This window comes from Lissotriton helveticus, chromosome 1_2 (assembly GCF_964261635.1).
Source record: "Lissotriton helveticus chromosome 1_2, aLisHel1.1, whole genome shotgun sequence".
In the NCBI taxonomy this organism is placed as follows: Eukaryota; Metazoa; Chordata; class Amphibia; order Caudata; family Salamandridae; genus Lissotriton; species Lissotriton helveticus.
Window position 1 is genome coordinate 258,813,304 of NC_136058.1, and position 22,683 is coordinate 258,835,986.

General features: G+C 42.6%; 1 protein-coding gene across 1 annotated transcript in view; it reads left to right on the forward strand.

The window, feature by feature from the left end:
- Window positions 1–22,683, forward strand: part of POMGNT1 (protein O-linked mannose N-acetylglucosaminyltransferase 1 (beta 1,2-)) — a 230,324-nt gene that overhangs the window by 117,136 nt on the left and 90,505 nt on the right. Inside the window, exon 12 of the mRNA XM_078671701.1 lies at window positions 4,973–5,014. Coding sequence (XP_078527827.1) covers window positions 4,973–5,014 — 42 coding nt within the window. The remainder of the gene's footprint in view (window positions 1–4,972; window positions 5,015–22,683) is intronic.

Below are 22,683 nucleotides of genomic sequence, written 5' to 3' on the forward strand. Positions count from 1 at the left end.
ATGCATCGTAAAACGGTTTCAGAGGCTACCTACTTAGGCATTAAAATTGGCACCCCATTGTCTGATATCCCGCGTTCAAACTTTGAGGTCGTTTTTAAAAAAAACTAATTCAATGTTGGAAAGGATAGATCACCTTCATTTTTCACTAACTGGTCGGGCGAACATCTTAAAAATAGTGGTCCTCTCAAAGTTTTTATACATGTTTCGTGCGATCCCCTTAGAATTTCCTCCTAGCTGTTTCAAAGAACTAGAGAGAATGTCGACTAGATTTTTATGGAGTTATAGACGGCATAGGCGAGCATATAAAAGAATGATTCTACATAAAGTAAGAGGAGGGTGGGTTATCCCTCACTTTTTGTATTATTATTTGGCTGCTGTTTTACAGTACTTAGGTCCATTGGTGATAGGTGATAAAGCTAGATTAGCCCCATATCATTCCCCATCTATCTATGAATTTGCCTTGGGCCAGGAGTACAGAGCTGCTTTAACAAAAATAATTGAACCTAGCTATTTTAAAAAGACCCGATTTTAAGGTTTTGAGAACTGTGTACAAGGTTTGGAGTTTAATCAAGCGTCAAAGCGGAATATCGAATGTAACACTATATACTCCATTTGACGCTTCGCACATATTGCCATCGATCTGGCAAGATAATATGATGTTTAGATGGCGTGTGAAGGGCATCGGCTGGCTTGGTGACATAATTTCTAATGGGTCTCTTTTATCGTTCTCGACCCTGCAGGATAAATTGAACTTATCTGGTTCTGACTACTTTAACTATCTACAAATTAACAGCTACATTACTAAAGTAAAAGCACCTTTGGTTAGAATTCCTATCGTGGATAGTTTACACAAGAAAACCTCCATTGGCGTATTTTATAAATTGTTGTTAGAAACCCGCAGTGATGATTTGGAAGAAATTAAAGGAAAATGAGCAGTAAGGCTGGAATTGGAACTAATCCCACTAGAGGAATCAATTAAATTAGCTAAAGAAGTCTTAATTACAGGGCGCTGCAAAGCACAACACTGTATGGCAATTTTCGATCTTTACTACACTCCCAGTAAGATATCGAAATGGCAGACCTCTGCGGGAACAGCGTGTAGCAGATGCGGGGAGGCTGCTGCAGATGCAACACATGTTTTTTTCATGCTTAAAGTTGAAGGGATGGTTCTCTTCCATTGAAACATTTTTGACTATAGTTTTTCTCTCGGAAGTAGCCATTACGGGGGAATTAGTTTTGTTTGGAGTAACCTCCGCAGTAATCCCAGTAGAAAGAAAACCATTTTTATTTATATGCATGGCAGTTACTTGGTCTTGTATTACGCGAGAATGGATAAGTACTGCCCCTCCTGCCTTTGAGACGTGGCGAGCGGGGTTACTCGCCAAATTTAATCTTGAGCTGGCGATATATAGAACTAAGGGGCAGAGGAAAAAGAGTATGGGCATGAAAATGTGGTCGCCCCTGATGGATTGGTGCAAAGGGTAAAAATATGTAGAGGCCGGATAATTTCATTGCATAACATTTATAGGTCCTATTTATCTATCAATGTCCAAATGCTTTAATGTTTTTCTATTTTTTTTCTTTTTTCTCATATTACAATGTATTACAGTATACTGCTCTGTTTCATGTACTTGCTTGCATAAAAGTGCTAATAAACAAATGAAAGAAAAAAAATGAATGCCAGTTCCATGGCCAAACACCAGCCCGAAATCTTCCATTTACTGGACTCTGATAAACCTGATATATTATTTCTTACTCAGGCCTGTCTAACAGCCAAGTCATCCCCTGACATTCTTGCTTCCCTCTCAGAAAGCAATTGCATCCTTTCCACTCACCGCCCCCTAATAAAATAGTGGGTGGTCGACCAGCCATCATAAAGAAGAACTTAAAGTTCTCTAGTCTTACAACTTTAGACATCCAGCTGACAAACCGCATCATAATCATACTTGATTCCTCCACCTCCCCCCTAATCTGCATCTTAGTATATAGACCCCGGGCCATATGCTTCATTTCCCTCAGTCTCAGTCTCTGTCATTGAGTTTGCAAAGATCGCAATTATAGGTGATTTCAGCTACTGGGCAAATGTGGACACAGGCGCCCAAGTACCTTTTGACTTCACTGAACTGCTCTGCTGCTTAAATCTTATCCAGCATGTGTCCCTTCCCACTCATAATAAGGTCCATATCCTAGATCAGGTCTGGACCATGAACCTCTGTTTCTCCTTGGGTTGTACTGCTATGTGCCTGGTCAGACCACTTTTTAATTAATAATTACGCTTGCTGATGTGACCTTGCCTAAACCTCAAGCCGGTGCGGGTGGTTCCTTCAGAAACTTGGCCTGTGTTAATATAGATTCCTTTTGTAGACTCCCTGGTCAATTCAGTGCCTGACAGTAATGGTAACTGACAGTCTAGAAAAAGGGATTTTGAAATGGTCGACAGTAGCCAGCGTCATACATGCTCCTCTTCAGAGAGCTAGACTACCTAGGCATCCTAATGCATCTAAATGGTTCTCCAAAAACTTAGTTAACAAAACGTGACTTGCGCCGCGCAGAACACAACTGGCGGACTATTCTGCCATTAGAAAAGCAGCTTGCATGTCACTTCTTAAGCAATACAACTGATTCCTGAGGTCCTCAAAACCATCTTCTCATGCTTCCCTTAGCCAGCCCTATCCCTCCACAACGAGTCTGAGTTGCGGCTGGGATCCTAGATCTTTTAAGAAAGCGATTGTGTTCCCTCTACTGAAAAAGGTTGGCGATGATTCCTCTAGCTAAAAAAACAAAAAAACTACCACCCTATATCTTTGCTCCTCTACCTGGCAAAGTTACTTGAGGCTCTTGTAGTCAAACACATTTGCTCTTTCATGAAGGAAAACCTATTTTTTTGATTCCTCCATCAAACAGACTTTGGCCAGTCCACTCCACTGAGACTGTCATTCTCTCAATGGTAGAAATCCACTCAGCAAGGCTTCTGACTGGGATACCACCCAGACACTAGTGCTTCTCGATCTCGCTGCGGGTTTTGACACTGTCAACCATGACATTCTGGTGGGCCTTGTCGAGGCCACAGGCTTTCAGGGCATTGCTCAGAAATAGGTCCCAGGCAGCTAGGCTCTCCACCTTCTGCTCCCCCAAGGTCAGGCTGACTTGTAGTGTTCCTCAGGGTTCTTCCTTGTCACCCTACCTCTTCGTTCTATACATTCGTCCACTTGAACCAAATGAAGGTCAAAGTCTACAATTATGTAGCTCTGCAACTGATCTTCACTATAGACAACTCTCAGGAATGCAAAACTTTTTTCCAGCACATGGTGCCGTTTATCCAAGGTTCGATGAATGACCATCAACTTGAACTGAACTCTGACATGACAGAGATTGTCATTACCAGAAAAATACATCACCCGTGGAGGTCCACATTCTGACCTGTCACTATGGACCAAGAATTCAGGCAAGAGCCTCCGAATACTGATCGTTGCCAACTTGTCTATGAAAGCTCATTTAGGGCCTGTAATATCTTCCTCTTTTCTTCAACTGCAGACAATCAGAAAGATCTGCAAACTAATTTCCTTCGAGGCTCTTACTCAAGCTATTATTGCTTTGGTCATCTGAAGGCTAGATTATGCCAACTCTTTTTACTTGGGCCTCCCTGAGGGACTGAATGAGAGACTCCAACCGGTCCAAAATCAGGCAGCCAGGCTACTGTACCAACAACCTCGGAGTTGTCACATTACCCGCCTTCTGAGGAAACTGCACTGTCTGACTATAGAACAGCGTTCTGTCTTCAAAGCTGGGTGCCTTATTTTTAAATTATTACAGACCAGCAATCCCACCTTTATATCTGCTTATATACAATAATACACCCCACTCGTAATCAAATTTTCTTGTCACTCCCACCTTAAAAAAAGATAACTCTTCGTGGTTCCAGATATTTGGTACATGCCCCCGTATCTGGAATTTTCTTCTACCTGCTATCAGATCCACCCATTGCTCCACCCATTGTTACTCTAGTTTCAGGCTCCCTTATGAGTAATGATCAGTTGCGCGATATGTTTCAGTTATCTCGTGCCATGAAACCTTCTCGGTGTACGTGCACTTTGGAAATTCCCATAACACAAATGTGACATTTAAGGTTTATGTTTAGCATGTACTATGTTTCGGTGTTGGTGCACATTCACTGGGAGGCTTAATACCAGTATGTCAGTGCCTTGATTCGAACATAATAGCAAAATTCAATAAAAAATGTAAGGGACCACTCTGATAGAAGTACTTTTCTTACAGCTGTACTTCATCCAGACATTAAAATCTGCAACAATCACAACTTTACTATTTACTAACATTTACAGACAGATCCATACTAGATCAGCTAGTCAAAGAATGAACATACCTCACCATGCACTTGCCATCTTTTTCTATCTCAGTTAAAGGGACAGAGCAGCCTGCCCATCCGTACACTGCACATATGGGGCAAAAAGGTACAATGAATGCGACAGCTGTCGCACCTCAGACTTCCTCAAGGGGCTGTCCATTGCTTTCAGCAACCAGGCCAGAATCTCATTGGCAATGGCACATCAAAGAATGGGGGCCATTGCCACCCATTTTTGCTCCCACCCCTTTATAAGTAATTTTAAAACCTAAAACATCAAAAGCATAAAATGTGAGCCTGTACATGATTTGTGTCTTTAACATGAAACATTTTGAGATCTAAGTTTTGCATTTGACACTTACAACATTTTTAGTGTACTTGGTGTCACTAATTTTTAGGTGAGTTTATTTATATTTCTTTGAGATATTCCAGCCGTCTGGCTTAACACCCGTTTTCTGTTTAATAAGGATCTTGGCAATTCTGCAACTAGTTCCTTGTTTATTTTAAATGTATTTCAATACTGTATTTTTGTGTGCATTCACATTAACAAAGTATCTTGGTAATTTTAGGTTCTTATTAAACCAGCACTTGCACATGCTTTTGTTTCCCTAGCACTACAAGGCCAGTTTAACTGCAACATTTAATCTTCACCCGGTGAGTGAACAGAAGACTGTACTATTTATTAATCACTATCGGGCTATTTCCTATGTATTCTACCACTGCAACTTTATTTAGAGGTTTTCCTTGCGTTTTCCTGTCTGCTTTTAGTAATGATTCTTTAAAGCAATGTTATGTAATGTTTTTTTCTTCTTATTTTTCAATTTTTAATGAATACATTAAGAAGACCAATATAAAAACTGCATTAAACAAACAAAACTTGCACAAACTCTTCCACCTAAGAAATTCAGCATCCTTGTATATACATGATTCATGCCCGCTTTGCACAGGGCCTACCCGTTAGTAGCAGGTTGCTAAAATTACACACATATTAAAATATGTATTTTGTTGTCCATCAGGAAAACCTACAGGAAACTGAATGTCTGTGAGATGCATACAATGTCTTACTTAATGCTCCAGTCATAACAAAAATAATCATGCGTTTGTTTCCCCTTACTGTGTAACATCTTTGCCAGATCTGTAGAACTCCTGCATAACACCCGCCCAGAACACAGGACCACAACCCCGCCTTCCCCCCCCCCCCCTTTACCGGGATTGGTCATCACTGTCCTCCTCTGCCAGTGCCCATTTAATAGTGTCCGCTTGGTGCAGGGAATTGTCTGCCCAACCAGCCGTAACATTTCTACGTGTGCTACAATAATGGATATCGAAGTGTTTTCCTCTTCCTTTCTCACCTGGTAGAATGGGAACATTTTTGAACAGTGAATAATGAATAGTGCCACATACAAATCTAGTCACTCATCCATTGAGGGTCAAGGCTTTTCAAAGCACTACCTGACCCTTACTTAGGTGCAGTATGCACCAATCCTAGTGTCCTTGGTTTAATTCTTCTGGAAAGGGTAACATCTCTGCTTCATGTGCAGCTTTATTCCGGGCTCCATCTTGCCAGATAATGCTCCTTTGTTCCATCCTTTTCTCTAGTGTTGCTTTCTGTCAGTCTTTAGAAGGTAATTATTCTATACTTGTGGTTTACCACATTCAGACCAGTGCTCGAAGCTCTTATATTACATCCTAAAATGTAGTGTGTGTAATATACATGTACACCTTATCTTTTGCATGGTTTTACTACATTCATTTGTATTGTGATTAATTTTAGGAATTCCAGAGTCTTGTTAAGAACAAGCATTTGCAATGCAATAGGTCTCGCATTTGCGAGAGTTTAAGCTATAAACATTGCACATGACAATGCTTTTTATTTGTTTTAAAAACCAAAACATAAATAAAAGTCTTTCAAATATAATGTGAATAGCTCAAACAAATGTTTGTTTAAAATTGTCAGCCACACTGCAAAGCATTCACAATGTTGTACAGCATGGCTACGAACATTGCCAAAGCCAATAGCTCTCATAGGTCAGACCTATTGGCTTAGGCAATGCTTGCTAGTAACTGGTAGTTACCCAAAATTACTTACAGCTGCATGGCATGCCATGTCCTAAAATGGAGAAATTCTTTTTTACATGCGTCATTGGAGGGTAACTAGGGTCCGGCCTTACATTTTATGGAGTGGGGCATGGGGTTTCTGGGGATCCTGGACGATGCCACAAATATTAGTCTTTGGTTTTAGGTGCCTGTAATAGATTTTCAGTCTTGCAGTGGGAGGGTCGGTTCTTCATACAAATGAGGCAAAAGAGATTTTGGTTAAGAGTTAAACTATGTTCCATGTTAAGCATTTGGCCACCACCATGTCTTCTCTCCATCTATTTAAAATAAATGGCAGGCATCACACAGCACACACCCAAAACCTTGAATTCATCATCACACTTTTACAGGATCCACACAACAGGTACAGCATGTCTTCGATGTAGGAGTTTGAACACTTCAGGAGGGAGTCGAGGGGCGCCACATACAAAGGAAAGACCTTCAGCGAAGAAACAGAAGCTGTGGAATCGCGTGTGGAAAGACGATGGGTCTTGAAAGGGAGTTGCAGTTGGTCACGTGGGATTCCAAAACTTTTAAGACTGCCGCAGATTTCGATTCGATGATCCATGAGCCACACTGAGAATCCACTGTACTAGAGCAAGACTTAATTAAATAATTATTTATTGTCTTAGATGGAAATTGTTAGTTATTTTCACATTACAGCTCTCCAGCACATCAGCAAAGTCAGGGAGACGGACTACCAAATGCTAGTTATTACGATATTCTGACACTGCTTCTTGCTTTATTAGTAAAGGAGTAACTTGACTAATTTTCAAGCGTTCAGGAGTACAAGTCCGAATTAAAGCGGGAATTGACCAAATAATTTGGCACGGATGTGGGAAAAACTGTCATCTTTCACAAACTTGCCTGAAACAGTGATCCATTAGGGATGTGTAGACGCCTATTATTATTGAGTTGCCAAAAATATTATCGAGTTGATAAAAATAAAACAGAACAGCTGGTTTCCCCACCCCTAATGGGATTCAAACCGTAACCCCAGGCTTAGGAGGCCAGTGCCTTAGCCATTAGGCCTCCAGCCTGCTATGTACATCGTGAAACTATTGAGCTACAATCCTTTCCTTGTGTGCGCGCGTATGAAGAAAAGAAATTGGCAGCCCTTGATGCGAGTGCCATGGCAATTAAAAACAAGCTGTTCCCACAGAAGCAAGTGCAGAAATTGAGCGCCCCTTAAAGTGTCATCAGGCTAGGCAAAAAGGTACGGCAAACAAAGTCAGCGTACCCGATTCACAAAGTGGGCCACATGTTTTTCAAGGGCAATGCCTTACTCCCATTGACAGCCTCTCGACAAACTAATGTAAGCATACCCAATTCGCAAAATGAACAACATATCAATCGAGGGCAAAGCCTATTCCCCATTTCTGAAAGACATTAAAACAATGTGTGCACGACAACTCTAACATTTCATTCATGAAGGTTGTACACAGTCTGCAGAAAACTCTGTGGAATACTCAACCCTTATATGTGATACCGCTATAGTTAAAAGCCACAAAGGCGAGTAAGTGTTATCTGTTCCATAAGCGTGTTTACTCCTAACGCGCCCACGTCCTGTAAATAATTAGCCAATAAGGCACATGTCCAGTAAATACATTCCCCCTATGCCTGCAGTCCTTATACACAAATAAAAACAACAAACATAAGCCAGCTAGCCCGTTGTCAAACGTGCATACGATGCTAATGCGCTACAGTTCCTAACAGGATGTGGCACATAGAGAAGCAAGGACAACAACCGTAATATCTGTCCAAACAACCCACAGCCCTCTCTTTACTGAAAAGCCGCACGTCTGGCCAGACTCCTAAGTAAAGGTACGCCCACTTCCACCATTAACAAGCCTTGGCCGCGCGGGAGGTGTGCGCACGCAGCAAATGCTTACAAAAACAAGCCTTGCGCGCAGGTGCGGCGAAGAGCAGGCAGCGTTTACAAATCGCCAAAACGTGCACGCGCTGCATTGAAAGCAATGCAACGCGTGCACAGTTTTGCCTGGAAAGCTTGAGCGATCTCAAGAGGTCTCTTTCCTATGCAGCGCATGCGCGCTGCGTAGAGGAGACCTAAAAACAGTAAACAAGTACTTGGCAAGGAGCGGCTTGCTTACGAAGGGCATGTCAACTATGGGGCAAGAAGGGATTATTGGCACTTACAACCCAACATTAAAATCCAGGTATTGGTTAAATGGGTTTATTGCTGCTTATAAGAGTTATTGACTGAAGTTCAAAGTTCTCTGGTTTAGTTGTTGTGGGCCATAAGGTATTTCGTTAGGGTCATCTTGAAGGCTTAGGTGGTCCAGAGGCGTCGTATAACATTGAATAGGTAATGCTCTGAATATGATTAATTATGTAAGCTGCTGACGTGATGGATGTAGGTTAAAGTGTAGATGCAGCAGTAATTGACAAATTAGCCTTGAATGTCAGTGGGGCAATCTTACACAGTGCTCTGTTTAGTCCTGAAATACAACCTGTCTACTAGCTGGAGTGTGAATTGGGTGTAGATCATGGCATGTTGAAATGGATGTCCATGTTGTAGTTGTCTGTCAGATAAGGATGAAGTAGTGGGGGAGCCAAGTAAGTAGTAGCACAGTCTGCTCTTGATACACGCATAATTACAAACTTTGCTGAGTGGATAAGTGGCATGGCTGTATCTTCTGTTTGTTCCAGTGTAAGTGGGCAGATGATGCTGTGTAACAGATAAAGGAGACAATAAATGTACAGATTTAAGGCAACCAAAATGTAGACCATTATTAATGCTCTTACATATATATTAATTCTCAGAAAGAACAAAAGGACAACGGTAAATGTATCAAAAATACAAAAAATAGCATTTATTACATTTTTAGACAATGGAAAAGATTGAAAATCATTCATTCACTTTCATATCCATCAAACGGACTCACAACCATACTAACAAGCATTTACAATGCAATAGGTCTCGCAGCATTAAAGTTTGAGTTACTGGCATTGTAAATGACAAAGCTTTGCATTAATTTTTTTTAAATTTGCAATTGGTACATAAACATTGTTTGTGAAGGGTTAGCTGTTGCTTATTGTAAGTTGGCAGTAATATAGAGTGCTAGTCTTGCTTGTTATAAGCATGCTGATTTAAAGCGCTTTGATACCTGCACTGACGGCAGGTGGTGTGTGTTCCTGGTGGAAGCGTGCACTGATGGCTGGTGGTGTGTGTGTGCCTGGTGGAAGCGTGAACTGATGGCTGTTGTTGTATGTGACTGGTGAAAGTGTGCACTGACGGCTGGTGGTGTGTGTATGCCTGGTGAAAGCGTGCAGTGACGGCTGGTGGTGTGTATGTGCCTGGTGAAAGCGTGCACCGACGGCTGGTGGTGTGTGTGTGCCTGGTGAAAGCGTGCTCTGACAGCTGTTGGTGTGTGTGTGTGCCTGGTGAAAGCGTGCACTGATGGCTGGTGGTGTTATGTATATGTTTACAGGCCAAGCTACCCGTCACCCATATGGCAGCTCTCTGGGGTCCTTTGGCGTTTTCTCATAGGTCAGAGCCCGAGTTGTTCCATGGAGACGTATTTCAGGCACTGCCCTGACTTTGGATTTAGTGGTGATGCATTGGTTAGCACTAAGGGAGTACGCTCTGTGCCCTGGAAGTATGGAAGGCGACAGGAACAGAAGATGCTTTGGCTGTGACATCACTACCCTGAACATGGATGACGCCACTGAATTCTCAAATCATTTCTCACTCGTCTTAGTAACGCCGCTCTCTTCTTATATATTTATTCGACTAATATTAGTAGTCACATGAACTGCTACGTTTCTCAAATCTGCCTTTAATAGTTTCAAAATTAAGTTTAAAACAAGCACATTTAGACAAAGTATTGTTCCCTTCTATTTACACGTTATTAGGGGCCCTTCAACCCGGACGTGTCTCGTTTGACAAAGTATTGTTCCCTTTTATTACACGTTATTAGGGGCCCTTCAGCCCGGACGTGTCTTGTTTGCATCAATAAATACAAACGGATTCGCAATTTTCTGTTCAGGGAAAACATGTGTTTTCCTTTTTGTTATTACTCATTTTCAAATTAACCGCATATATAATACAATACAAAATGTAGACACAAAGAAGATATCCTGAAAAGAATATATACGAAGCCCTGGATACTTATGGTTTATCTGAGCAAAAACACTTGAGGGCTCTCTAACAAAGAGTGGTGTCCATAGTGGGCCCAGGAGAGCTGGATTCATGTCAATTTCTGGGAAAAACCACGAACTTTCAAAATGAGTTCCATTCCGTTTCAATGCCTGCACAGGTATCGTATGTATAGCATCTATACGCTCTAGTAACATAAGCCATCTCCCGCAGCCCACTCTGAAGCAGTCAGATGACACAACACAGTCCAGTAATGGCTCCAAGAATCCCTACACTGAAGGCCATTCTCACCCAAAGGGGCTCGGACCAAAGGCAGTGTTGACACCCAGGGGCCCCATGCGAGCTCAGGGGCCCCACGCGAGTCACGGGCCTTCATTCCGCGCGCCCAGCCTTTAAACATCTGTTCTGTGCATGACCCGCCTGGAGAAGGCAACTCAAAATTAGAAAAGTGAACCTTCCTGCACCCGATTAAACACGGCCACTGTACACCAGTACACTGGGGGCTTCACAGCGCCTGTGGGGTGGATGAAATGTGGCACCTGCCAGTGCGTGCCCATTCCACCTTGGGGTTTATGGGGGTGCACTTTCGTACATCTGTTGCACGTCAGCATATCTGCTGGTAGCTCTGGACGGTGATGAAAGCAGAGCCCTGGAACCGGCAGACTTCTGAGGGCGCTTCACACACTCTATTGGTCCGGGGGGCAGTCACTGCCCGGTCAGCCTTTTTATTCATAAACTGATGTTATAAGCTATAACATTGAGAACTTATGACCGGGGAGGAGGAGACCCTGGCAATGGATTTTGGTGTCACACATGCGTAAGATATTTCCCAATATTTCTACCAACTTGGACTTACAATACAGACCAGGTGACAACTGTTGCTCTGCAGCTATTTATCGCTTTTTAGCCATTATGTATGCTGCAGTTTTTTATCACAATACATGCTAAAACCATATATATTCGTCCAATATATGTTAAATAAACAACCAAATTTGCCTGAAATCGCCATGAAGGGGCCACTTCCCAAGAGGTGGGCGAGCCACTGGAAGCTCGAGTCGATCTGAAGCCTGGCTCTGGCTTAGCTCAAGGTTCTGTTGGAAGTCCATGCCCATAACGAGCCTAGCTTTAATGTGGCATCCGTCTTCCTTCTTCCAAGGATGTGGCATTACGGCAGAGCTGGAGACTGTGGAAGCAGATTAGAGCCTCAGCATCAGATCAACATTCAGTGATTTTGGGCAAAGCACTTACTCTTGCCATGCCTATCACAAATGCATGTTACCTTGTGTTATGTAACTGGTGCTCATGTAAAGCACAATACCTTCGGGTCACATTTGTGCTATATTTTAAAACATTGCAATAAAATGCCCCAAAAGGTCAAAACAAAGCCTTAACATGAGAGAAGACAAATAGATACCCTTTTACTGGCTGATTTTTACAAAATGAAACTGGAAACCATGAATAAATTGCAGCTTTCCCGATTAAATTGTATGATATTAGGCAAATATTTTATTTTGTGAATAATGAATGTGTGCGGGTGCTGCACTCTGCTTGACCTCTTTGTACGCTTGTACGCTATGTGTGCTGTGTTAGATTAGTGCCTGCCCACTACAATATAACTAAATGTCTGGCCTGGCCCCAAAAGGTCGCCGGGACTCTAACACACACTACTAAAAATTCAAATTCTCCAATTATACGTTCAAATACAGTTTTATCATCACATCAAAAAATATCATAATTTCTCATTTTTGGCGCATACGTTGAAAGTTATTTGCAATATAAACAACTACAAACAATTACATTTCCATTATATCAATGTATAATCAAACCATAATTCTAGTCAATACACTAAAAACCCAATGCATTTCGGGGCTTGAGCCCCTTCGTCAGGGGTCTGTTTGAAGAGAAAAGAAAAGAAAAGAAGAAGGAAACTTAGTTACTTTTGGTGCTTATAAGGATTGTGTAGCTTTTGTAGCTTGTGGTTTTTAACAATTCTTACCACGGGTGTGAAGTAACTCGACAAATCTTATGCTATGTAATTTATCGCGTAGCTGCGGTGAATCTAAAAGGAGGAGATTGTTTAGGTTACTTGCTAGTTTATTGAACTGTACATAAGGTTATTAGTACTTGCTCTATTTAATTGATTAAATTATTTTACCTGAGCCTTGGTTGCTTAGTGCATATCTGCAAAAGAAATATTCCGTTTTGTGGTCACTTTAATAAGAATGTCAAAACTAGTCAATATCATCAGGCAAAGCATTTTTTAGAATGACATTCAATGCTCACCTGTGGGTCTTCTATAATCACGTTCATTAATAATCCTGTGGAATTCAAAAAATACAAGTTCCAGTGAACGTTACTACGTGCATTTAGGGATTAGTATGCTGTAGTATACAATTTTGTAGATAGGATTTTTACCTGCGAGCCTCTGGAGTAGTTAATCGGTCTCGCTAGTCGGTTATATGCGTTTGGCTGTGACTGAAAGTAAACGCATTCAGTAGCCTGCTCGTAATTTCAAAAGCGGTAGAGTTCACGTTATTTCCTTCTTAAAGTGTTTCGGGCTTACCGTTTATGCAAACAATATTGCTCGATACGGCGTCTCGAGTCGGGTGCGTCGACCGGGGCTAACTCGATATGCTATTAATTCCTTCTTCCTTGTTTACTCACTGCTCCAAGGCGCGTAGCAATAAACGAAGGACTTATTTCTTGTGTATTATATAACCGCCATTACTAAGTGGTGAGGATTTGATATTACTGTTAGTTTTGACCTATTACAATGAACACAAAATGTTGCAGTGTAATACCACATAAAATGTATTTGGATATTTGTTCATACGTGTGTATATAAAACATAAGAGAGACAGAGAATTGTGGATAAGACACAAGAAATGTTAAAAGTGAACAGAAATAAACATTGCTTTACATATGCAAATTCCTACCTATTTACAATCTCACTCAAATGAATCACATATATTTTAAACTCCTATAGCGCTAGTACGCCTATGTGTGCTTGAAAGTGTATATTTGCATGTCATCGTGTCGTGTGCATGTACACATCACTGTGAATTAGAATCCCTTGAGGGTCTCGCTGTGTAAGTTTATTGGATGATTTAGATATTTATAAAAAGCAAATCATTTCCATTTTGTCATTTAACCCATTAGGGGTCAGTGTCTGTAGCTTGCGTATCTAAAAGGCTTCCCTCTGGAGTAGGATTTTAGCATTATCGAGTCCTAATCGCTGCGGGATAAGTTCAATAACTTGAAATCTCAGCTGGGCTATTGTGCGGCCTGCTTCCATCCAGTGCTTTGCTAATGGTGACGTGGAATTCTTATTGCGAATTCGAATTTGTGCTCCGAGAGCCGCAGTTTCAATTTTCTATCTGTCTTCCCAACATACAATAGTCCGCAGGGACATTTAATAGACTAAACTACGTGTTCTGAATTACAATTAGTGGTATGTCTGAGTTGGATTTTTTCTCCCGTACGTGGATGTAGTAGAGTATTGCCTGGTATAACATTATTGCAATTTTTGCAGTTATAACATCGTGTTGTGCCTTTGTAGACTTGTTGCTGTTGAGTAGTCCCCACATGTCGTTCTGGTTTGTTTAGTAGTTCCTTCAAATTCTGCGCTCTTTTATAAGCAAATAAAGGCTTGTCAATAAACAATGTTCCAAAATCTTTCTCGACTTGCAAGATCTCCCATCTTTTCTGAATTATTCTTTTTATATCCCTCGATGCTGTCAAGTATTTGGATACAAACACCATCCTCTTATTAGCAGTTTTTGTTCTTTTCTGCAAGAGTTGTTCTTGGAATTGTCTTAATTTTCTCAATCTGTGCTTCTAGCAGTTTTTTTAGGGTATCCCCTATCTAGATATCTTTGTTTCTGCTCTTCCAAACTTTTATCACAATTTTCACTATCAGAGGATATCCTCTTTATCCTCATAAATTGTGATACAGGAAGATTGTTAATTAGGTTAGCCGGATGAAAACTTCCATGAAACAGTGCCGTGTTCTTATCGGTTGTCTTTTTATATAGTCTTGTTTGGATTGAATCCTCCGCTATTTCTACCATAACATCCAAAAATGGTATGGTTGATGTACTGATATTATGTGTGAATTGAATTCTTGGGTTTGCTAGATTCAAACTTTTAATGTTTTGTATGAGTTCTGAAGCTGACCGCTTCCAAATTATGAAAATGTCATCTATGTACCGTTTATAGTACACAATTCCTTCTTGCCAAGTGCAATCCTCTAAGATGTAGTCCAATTCAAACTTTGCCATAAAAATATTAGCATATATGCATGCTCCAGGGAATCCCATAGCTGTTCCAGTAAGTTGGGTGTAATATTCATCTAGCCACGAGAAGTAACTGTTTTCCAAGCAGAGGGTCCAGTCCATGCACCCTTCAGTTTTGATAGTTGAGAGGCTTCTTAGGAAATCCGATGTGTCTTCCAGATATGTTGGCCACTCCTGGATGAATGATTGCATTTGAGCATCAATGTATACTCCTAGGTTTTCGAAGATTGATGAACATCCAGACACTATGGGTCTGAACGGGGGGTTCTTTAAATCCTTGTGTATCTTCGGTAGAAAATATATCCTTGGCCTTCTGGGGTAAATTTGTCTTAGATAACGTCTGGTTGTGTTGTTGATCCAACCCAATTCTTCTGCTTTGTCTAAAATTTTATCCAAAGTTTGGCAGATTTCCGTAGTTGGGTCTTTTTCCAGTTTGGCGTAAGTATTCACATCTTGTACGTGTTCATTGCCCCTTTGTATGTAGAAGTCAGAATCCATTATGATTAATCCTCCACCTTTGTCCGCCTTTTGGATCACGATTGTTTTATTTTTTGCTAATGTCTGTAGGGCGCTGTGTTCTGCTCTTGTCAGATTGTTCAACTTCCTCTTGTATTGAATCTTGCTTATATCTGCTTTGACCAAAATCTCAAATGTATCAAGGCTTTTGTGAGAGATTGGAGCTAAGAAATTACTTTTAGGTTTGAATTTGGCCGCAGTGTTATCTACTGTTTCAATGGGATTTAGTATTGTGAAGAAGTGCTTCAGTCATAAGATCCTCATGAATTTAAAGAATGCGACCTCCGTCTCCAGCTCATTAGTGTGATCAGTGCTCACAAAAGTTGTCCCTTTATTTAACAGTCTCTCTTCAAATTTAGACAGAGGATACTTCGAAATGTTAATCACAAGGTTTTGGTTTGGCTCCGTAAGCCCGTTTTCTTCTCTCGTTCCTTTTCCTTTTCCTTTTCCTCTTCGCGTTTTTTGTCGCTCGGTTGGATGGATGATTGATCCGGTGGTTTGCTTTGGGCTTGGCCCTTCTCTAAAAAAGCATTAGAAGTTGATGTGGATGGCGTATCCGTTATAGTAGATGCTTGTGGACCTGGTTTACGACGTTGCTGCTGATCCATAGGTTGCCTAGAGGTACTCGCGTCGCTATCTGACACCACACTTTCTTCAGATGAGGCTGCTTGTTGTTTTTTGCCCGTATATCTTCTTGTCGCATAGATTTCGGCCCAAGTATAGGCCTCATTCAGCTTGTAATCAATATTATCACGCTTAAACTTGTGCAATTTTGTTTCTTGGAGCTCCTTTCCGTACTTGTCTAGTCTTATTTCAATTTCTTCAAGAAATTTATTCCATGGTTCTTCTTCCATTTTCACAGACAATTCTTTCTTTACCAAAACGAATTATTCTTCCTTATCGTGAAAACACTTTCAAATCTGCACAAAACGATCATTCGAAAATTATGTTTTACTGCAGTGTAAATATGTGCCCTATTAATATTAACGCTTTCACCTGCTAAAGAAATAATCTTTTTTGAATTTTGAAGAAACACCTTATATGAGTGATGTTTGTTTTACGATTTACAAAGCAAATATTTTCAAGGCTCTGCAAGTTTACTAAGGTACGAGCCAGACACTTAGCTTGGCTCTGCCTGTTAATTTGTTGGCACGCACGAAGTGTAAGCAAATCCCTCACAAACTCACATTTTGCAGACTAAGCCAGCACCATTCGTCACGCAGGGCACTGAATCCCCGTGGCCTACTAAAGGAGGTAGTCTTGCGGTTTGCTCAACTCACGAGTGTTTTTAGTAATACTCGGTATGTACATAACTGAGAAAAACACACAATGCTACCCATCCCAAACAGACTATTTCTTAAAAAGTCTAAAAGACACTGTTCAGCAACCGCCCGCCAAACACCCTCTTCGTGCCTGACTCTCAAATCACCCATCCGAACTCCTCGCGCAGAAAAGGTCTGCTGGGAATTGTAGGGTTTTCGGGCCACGCCTCCAAAAGCTGCACGTGGTATGGCGTCGGTAAAAAACTACAATCCCCATCAGCTCCTCTCCCTCGTTCCTACAGGGCTAAGAGGTGGACTACGTCGCCGCTCGTCTCAGCTGTGAGTGACGCCCTCCTCAGCGCCTGGACAGAGACCAGGAGAACAACACGGAGAGGAGGAGCTGCTGCACGGTCATCGGCGGCGGGGGAACGGAGTGGGCTTGGGGCGCGAGGACCTCCCATGGTGTCTGCAAGGTACCCGCGCTCTCTGGTCACTACTGCTGGGGCGGTATACCGGGGCTGGGGCAAGTATAGGAGGGGGCGGAGAGGGAGCTACGCCTCTGCGAGGACTGTGCGCTAAAGCCGCGGTGAGGTGCAGAGTGCATGTGTGCGGTGTCTGCAGTCTGGGTGCATGCCTCTGCCCTGGCCGCGGGTTGTGGAATCGCAGTCATGAGGAGTGCTGTGCTGCCCATGTGCTCTCTCTGCAGCACTCTGCGGTTCAGATGTGCGTTATGGCCACCTGAAGGGTTAAAAGGAAAATGCAGATTTTCTAAAGCTAGCCAGTCTTTAGTAGCATTTGATAACGTAGTGTTTGGCCAGTTTGACTGAAGAGTCGTACACGCCTTGTGAGAGTTTAACATAAGTTAGTGCCACCAAGTGGAATAATTGCATACTACTGTTTGTTAATGTCTATATTATTGTATCTTCAACACCAACCCGTTCATTAAAACAAGCACGGAATAGAAACCTGTGGTGCGCGCGCACCACAGAGGAGCCGACGCGGGAATCGAAACCAGTGGTGCGCGCGCACCAGAGGAGCGGGGGCAAGGGAGCGCGAAGACGCCGAGACGAGGTAGGGGATGTGTGTGTAAGCGCCGGGGGGTGGGGGGGTGGTGTGTGTGTGTGTGTGTGTGTGTGTGTGTGTGTGTGTGTGTGTGTGTGTGTGTGTGTGTGTGTGTGTGTGTGTGTGTGTGTGTGTGTGTGTGTGTGTGTGTGTGTGTGTGTGTGTGTGTGTGTGTGTGTGTGTGTGTGTGTGTGTGTGTGTGTGTGTGTGTGTGTGTGTGTGTGTGTGTGTGTGTGTGTGTGTGTGTGTGTGTATGCATGCTCGGCGGGGGGTTCTGTATGTGGGTGTGTGTGTGGATGTGTGTATGCGCGGCGGGGGGTTCTGTATGTGGGTGTGTGTGTGGATGTGTGTATGCGCGGCGGGGGGTTCTGTATGTGTATTGTGAAGAGCCTGCCGGAATCAGAGCGCGTGTTCAAGCACGCAACCTGATCCGATTCCGGCAGGCTGCGTGCGCGTGCAGTCTCTTGTCCTCTCCTCTTCAGTCCTTGAAAGCTGACACGATCGCAAAAGGCTCGCTTTTCGACAGCAGAGGCTTCGCCCCTGCAATCGCAGGCGCGAGACCTAAAAATGAATTTAAACCATTGTTGAAATGGTAACACATTGTCAATGAGTGGTAAGTCAACACAATATATAAATCATACTGTCAATTGAGAATGGAGTGGCACAAATTCAAATGACTGTTGGAATTCTACGCGTGTTTCGGCACACCCAAGGTGCCTTCTTCAGGAAGAGGGCCACGGTAAAGACAATTGATGAATTTTTAATATGAACAGGAGACCTATAAATGATGAACAGTCAATGAGGGCAGTGCGATATATCAAAAGTGATCTCAAATACACATGTCGCTGGAACGCTGGTAATAATCAGTGGAATGTAGTAAGCAATGTCCTCTTGAGATTTCAATACATATATACTGTATGTCTGATGGACAATAGTAGAAAATAATGCATATCCTGGACAAGCAATGAAGTTCAGTGATGTCTGTAAATGACCAGATGTCACTTTCTATATTTCAGGATTAGATTTGTTGCGATGCAGATATGAAAGTGAATGAATGATTTTCAGTCTTTTTCATTGTCTATAAATGTAATAAATGCTAATTTTTGTATTTTTGATAAATTTATTGTTGTACTTTGGTTCTTTCTGAGAATTATTATATATGTAGGAGCATTAATTATGGTCTACAATTTGGTTGCCTTAAATGTGTACATTTTTAATATTGACTTTTTCCCTACTTTAAGGAACCTTGGGCCCGATGTAGGTAAATCCCATTTACCGATTTTGAAATACCGAATCCTACCGATTCGGTATTCAAAAAATCGGTAAATGGGATGTAGGTCCCAACATCTGGATTCGTTACCGAATCCTTAACAATTCTTAAATTACCGATTTGGTAAATACCGAATCGGTAATGCCCATTCATTCCTATGGGCTTTGAAGCCCATAGGAATGATTAGGCATTACCGATTCGGTATTTACCGAATCGGTAATTAAAGAATTCACAAGGGTGCAGGGGGTGTCACTTTGACACCCTCTAGCACCCCCAAAACGGCCATGTGTGCAATGTGGCACACAGACATGCCCTAAGGGCACGTCTGTCTGTCACATGGCACATGTGTACATGCACAGATGTGCATGTACACAGGAATCGGTTTTTTACCATGGATTTGTATTCCATGGTAAAATACCGATTCTGTAAGCCATGTGCTGCCGGAACATAGGCTACCTACATTGCATTTTCGGTAATTTTACCGAATCGTTATCATTACCGAATCGGTAAATATTACCGACTCGGTAAATTTACCGATTCGGTAATGATAACGAATCGGTAAAATTACCGAAAATGTGCCCCTACATCTCCATAGCCCTTTACCGATCGGAAACGGCCGAAAATCGGTATTTTCGGCCGATTCCGATCGGTAAAGGGCTACCTACATCGGGCCCCTTATTCGGAACTGTAGGGGGCCTCTTTGGGCTTGTAACCGATGAAGGAAGCCAGCTTATCTTGTGTATGAAAATGACTTGCAGTGATAATTAGGATGTCTAGTGCAAATAAGTCGGGTAGAGAAAGAAATGGATGAAGGATGAATGGATGGATATCAGTTTTTTTTGTCTGGAGGAGTGACATACTGGCAAACTGATGGAAGGGAAGATAAAATAGATAGCGCTTTGTCTTTGATGAAGTTCTACAAGGATACAATGGAGAGAAGGTATTGAGTGAGAAAATTAGATAAGGCTGTGAATCCAATGCTTGGGGAACATCCACGCCCCTTCTGGGATGGGCTGAAACCTTGTGGAAGGCTGTGCCACTCAGAGCTGTAGGGAATGGGTACGGGGAGTTTGCAATATTAATAGGCTCCACAGGACTAAGAAGTAGATGTACGTAGCTAAGGAATGCAAGCAGTGGAAGATAGTCGCAGAATGTATTTATTTTGCACAAGAATGGCAACTAAATACGTTTTATACAATGTCCTTCTGACTTGGTAAAGGCTCTGTTGAACTCCTAGTTGGGGTTCTCTGTGACCCAAGTCCCAGAATTTTAAGCAGGAAACCGCACAAGGCCGAAAGGGCCCTAAGGTGTGTTGTGCTTGCAGTTGAGAAGACTAATAGCATTTAATATATAGTTAGAGGTCCTTTCTCAAATATATGTCCAGTTATTTTTGCTCATGTTAAACCGGAGATCAAAGGCGGTGTAAAGTATCCACCAGAAAGTTTTACAGAAGGTTAGTAACTTGTTTGTTGTGGTAAAAGTAGAGGACCTGCTCTAATTCTAGATTGTGCTGTGATCTCTATCCCGAACACAAGGTGACTCCAGCAAAATTCCATTTCCTGCTCACAAGGCAATGTCTGCAAAAAGGCCACTTCCCAATCTGTCCCCCAGTAAGTCAAAGTTAAGGCATTAGTGTACAAAGTGAAACTCTACCTCCATCCTCTCATAGTTTAGTGAAGGCATGAGGGTGTCGTGATAAAGATTGCACTCGCCCCAATGTCTGCTGAAGCTGAACCAATCCTGCAATTGGCCCTGGTACAACCTGCGCTTTTCAGGCTGCTGTTGCCCTGGAGCAAATGGAAACCTTGTACTAATTTTCTTGTGGGATTCGGGCTCCCTTAGGCACAGTGTTTCCATTTGAGTATCTGCCCTCTAAGAACCCCCTACTGTGCCTGTACTAACTCTGGTATTGACTTCTGCTGTAGTGCCAGGTCCTCACTGGTTTCTTCCATACAAACTCATGCAGTGATCCAAATCTAACACTGATCTCAGACCATGAATCAACATGTGCCAGCTTCAGGGCTTGTGGCCGTTTGAAATCATGGAAGCACAACCAGTGGTTATACGGGTCCAATCCAGGAGCTCTGCTTCAGTGCCACTGTCTTCAGAGGATTTGCTTTTGTTTGGGCTTTTATTCTGACCAATTGCAATAGGCCAATGTCCCTCTGGATATTGATGATGAGGAAGGGGGCAAATGCTGCCTCATTATACTGATGCGCTGTTTTTAGATTTAAAAGACACCAGTGTGCTAGTCACATCTCCTGAAACAAATCTAAACTCTCCACTTCGGCCACCAACGGAGGAAGGTCCTTTCTTCACAGTGGTAGCTCAGAGAGCAGCTAAGACTATAATTGCAGTTGCCCAGCCTCATCTGAACCATTATTGCCATTAAATGAAACCCTTACGGATGCTCTGTAGGCTACATGGGCCATGCCATGTTGTTCCCGCCAGTCAGTCAACCTACGTCTAGGAGGCCTAGACCCACTCTTGCTTATCAAAATGTATAGACCAAGCAATCTACACCGGAGAGCCTGATAGTACAAGCTTCAACAAATTAGAATTCCTAGATCTAGAAGTGTACTTTTTCTTTTGGATAGGTCCACCCACGCCTTTTGGGGATATAGGAAGCGATATCTTGCTAGCCATCTTGAGACCATCAGGGCTTCGTTGTCCCAAATGATACATGTTGATCAGGATGCAGCCAAGTATGTGCTCCGAATTGGCGAGGGCACTAAAGACTGCTTCAGCAGAGCTGTTAGCACCAGCATCGTACTCCGTAGTCAAGCTTGGGTGAGATCAGTCAGGTTTTCTGGAGACTACAGCCATCTCTATTGGGTCTTTTCTCCCTACAGTGGGTAGGAGCTCTTCAGACACTGGTGTTCAAGGACTTTCCTTCATCGCAGCAAGTCTGGGAGATTCCTGCTAGGACCGCAGTGTTTCCAGATCAGACATAGGTTTCAATAACAATGGTTCTGAGGTTTCTTTGTCTACTGGCCTCGTGTATCCTCATCCTTAATGTCAGGTGGAATATATGAGCCCTGTAGTGAACCCTCCGGTCCCAGTGGTTCCAATATCAGGCTGCTTCTCTTACTCCATTCAGGTCTTGATCTTGAATAAGACTGCTCAGGATCTGTATTGGTAGCTTTGAATCGCGATTCCAATCGGGGGTGGGGAGGAGTGTTAAGCCAGTTGGTAAAGGTGAAGATTGCAAGCATCTGGTCTCTGGTGGAGAGTGGGCTCGACATTAACTTTTTAGAGCAAAGGCCTATCCATCTTGTCTTGAAATCCTTCCTGCTATCCATCAAGGGGAGGATGGTGGTTGTCCTCATGGACAACATGACCGCTATGTGGTACTGCAACAAGTCTGGCTGTATGGAGTCTTGAGCCCTATGCTAGGAGGCGCTACACCTCTGTAGGAAGCTTGTCCTGTAGAACATCTTCCTGGTCGGCAATCTGCTGAGCAGAACATGATCATGAGTGGTGTCTTCAGGCCATGGTGGGGTAGGTCATCTTTGTTCAGCGGGATAGTCCTTGGCTAGATCACTTCGCCACTGCACAGAATGTCAGTAAATCTGCACATTGGAGTTTCCTCCAAGGCATGCAATAGGAGACATATTGCTCCTGGAATGGACAGACAGCAGTAAGCATTTCCACTGCTTCCTTTCCTGCTTTAAGTTCAGAGGAAAATCAAAATGGTGTGG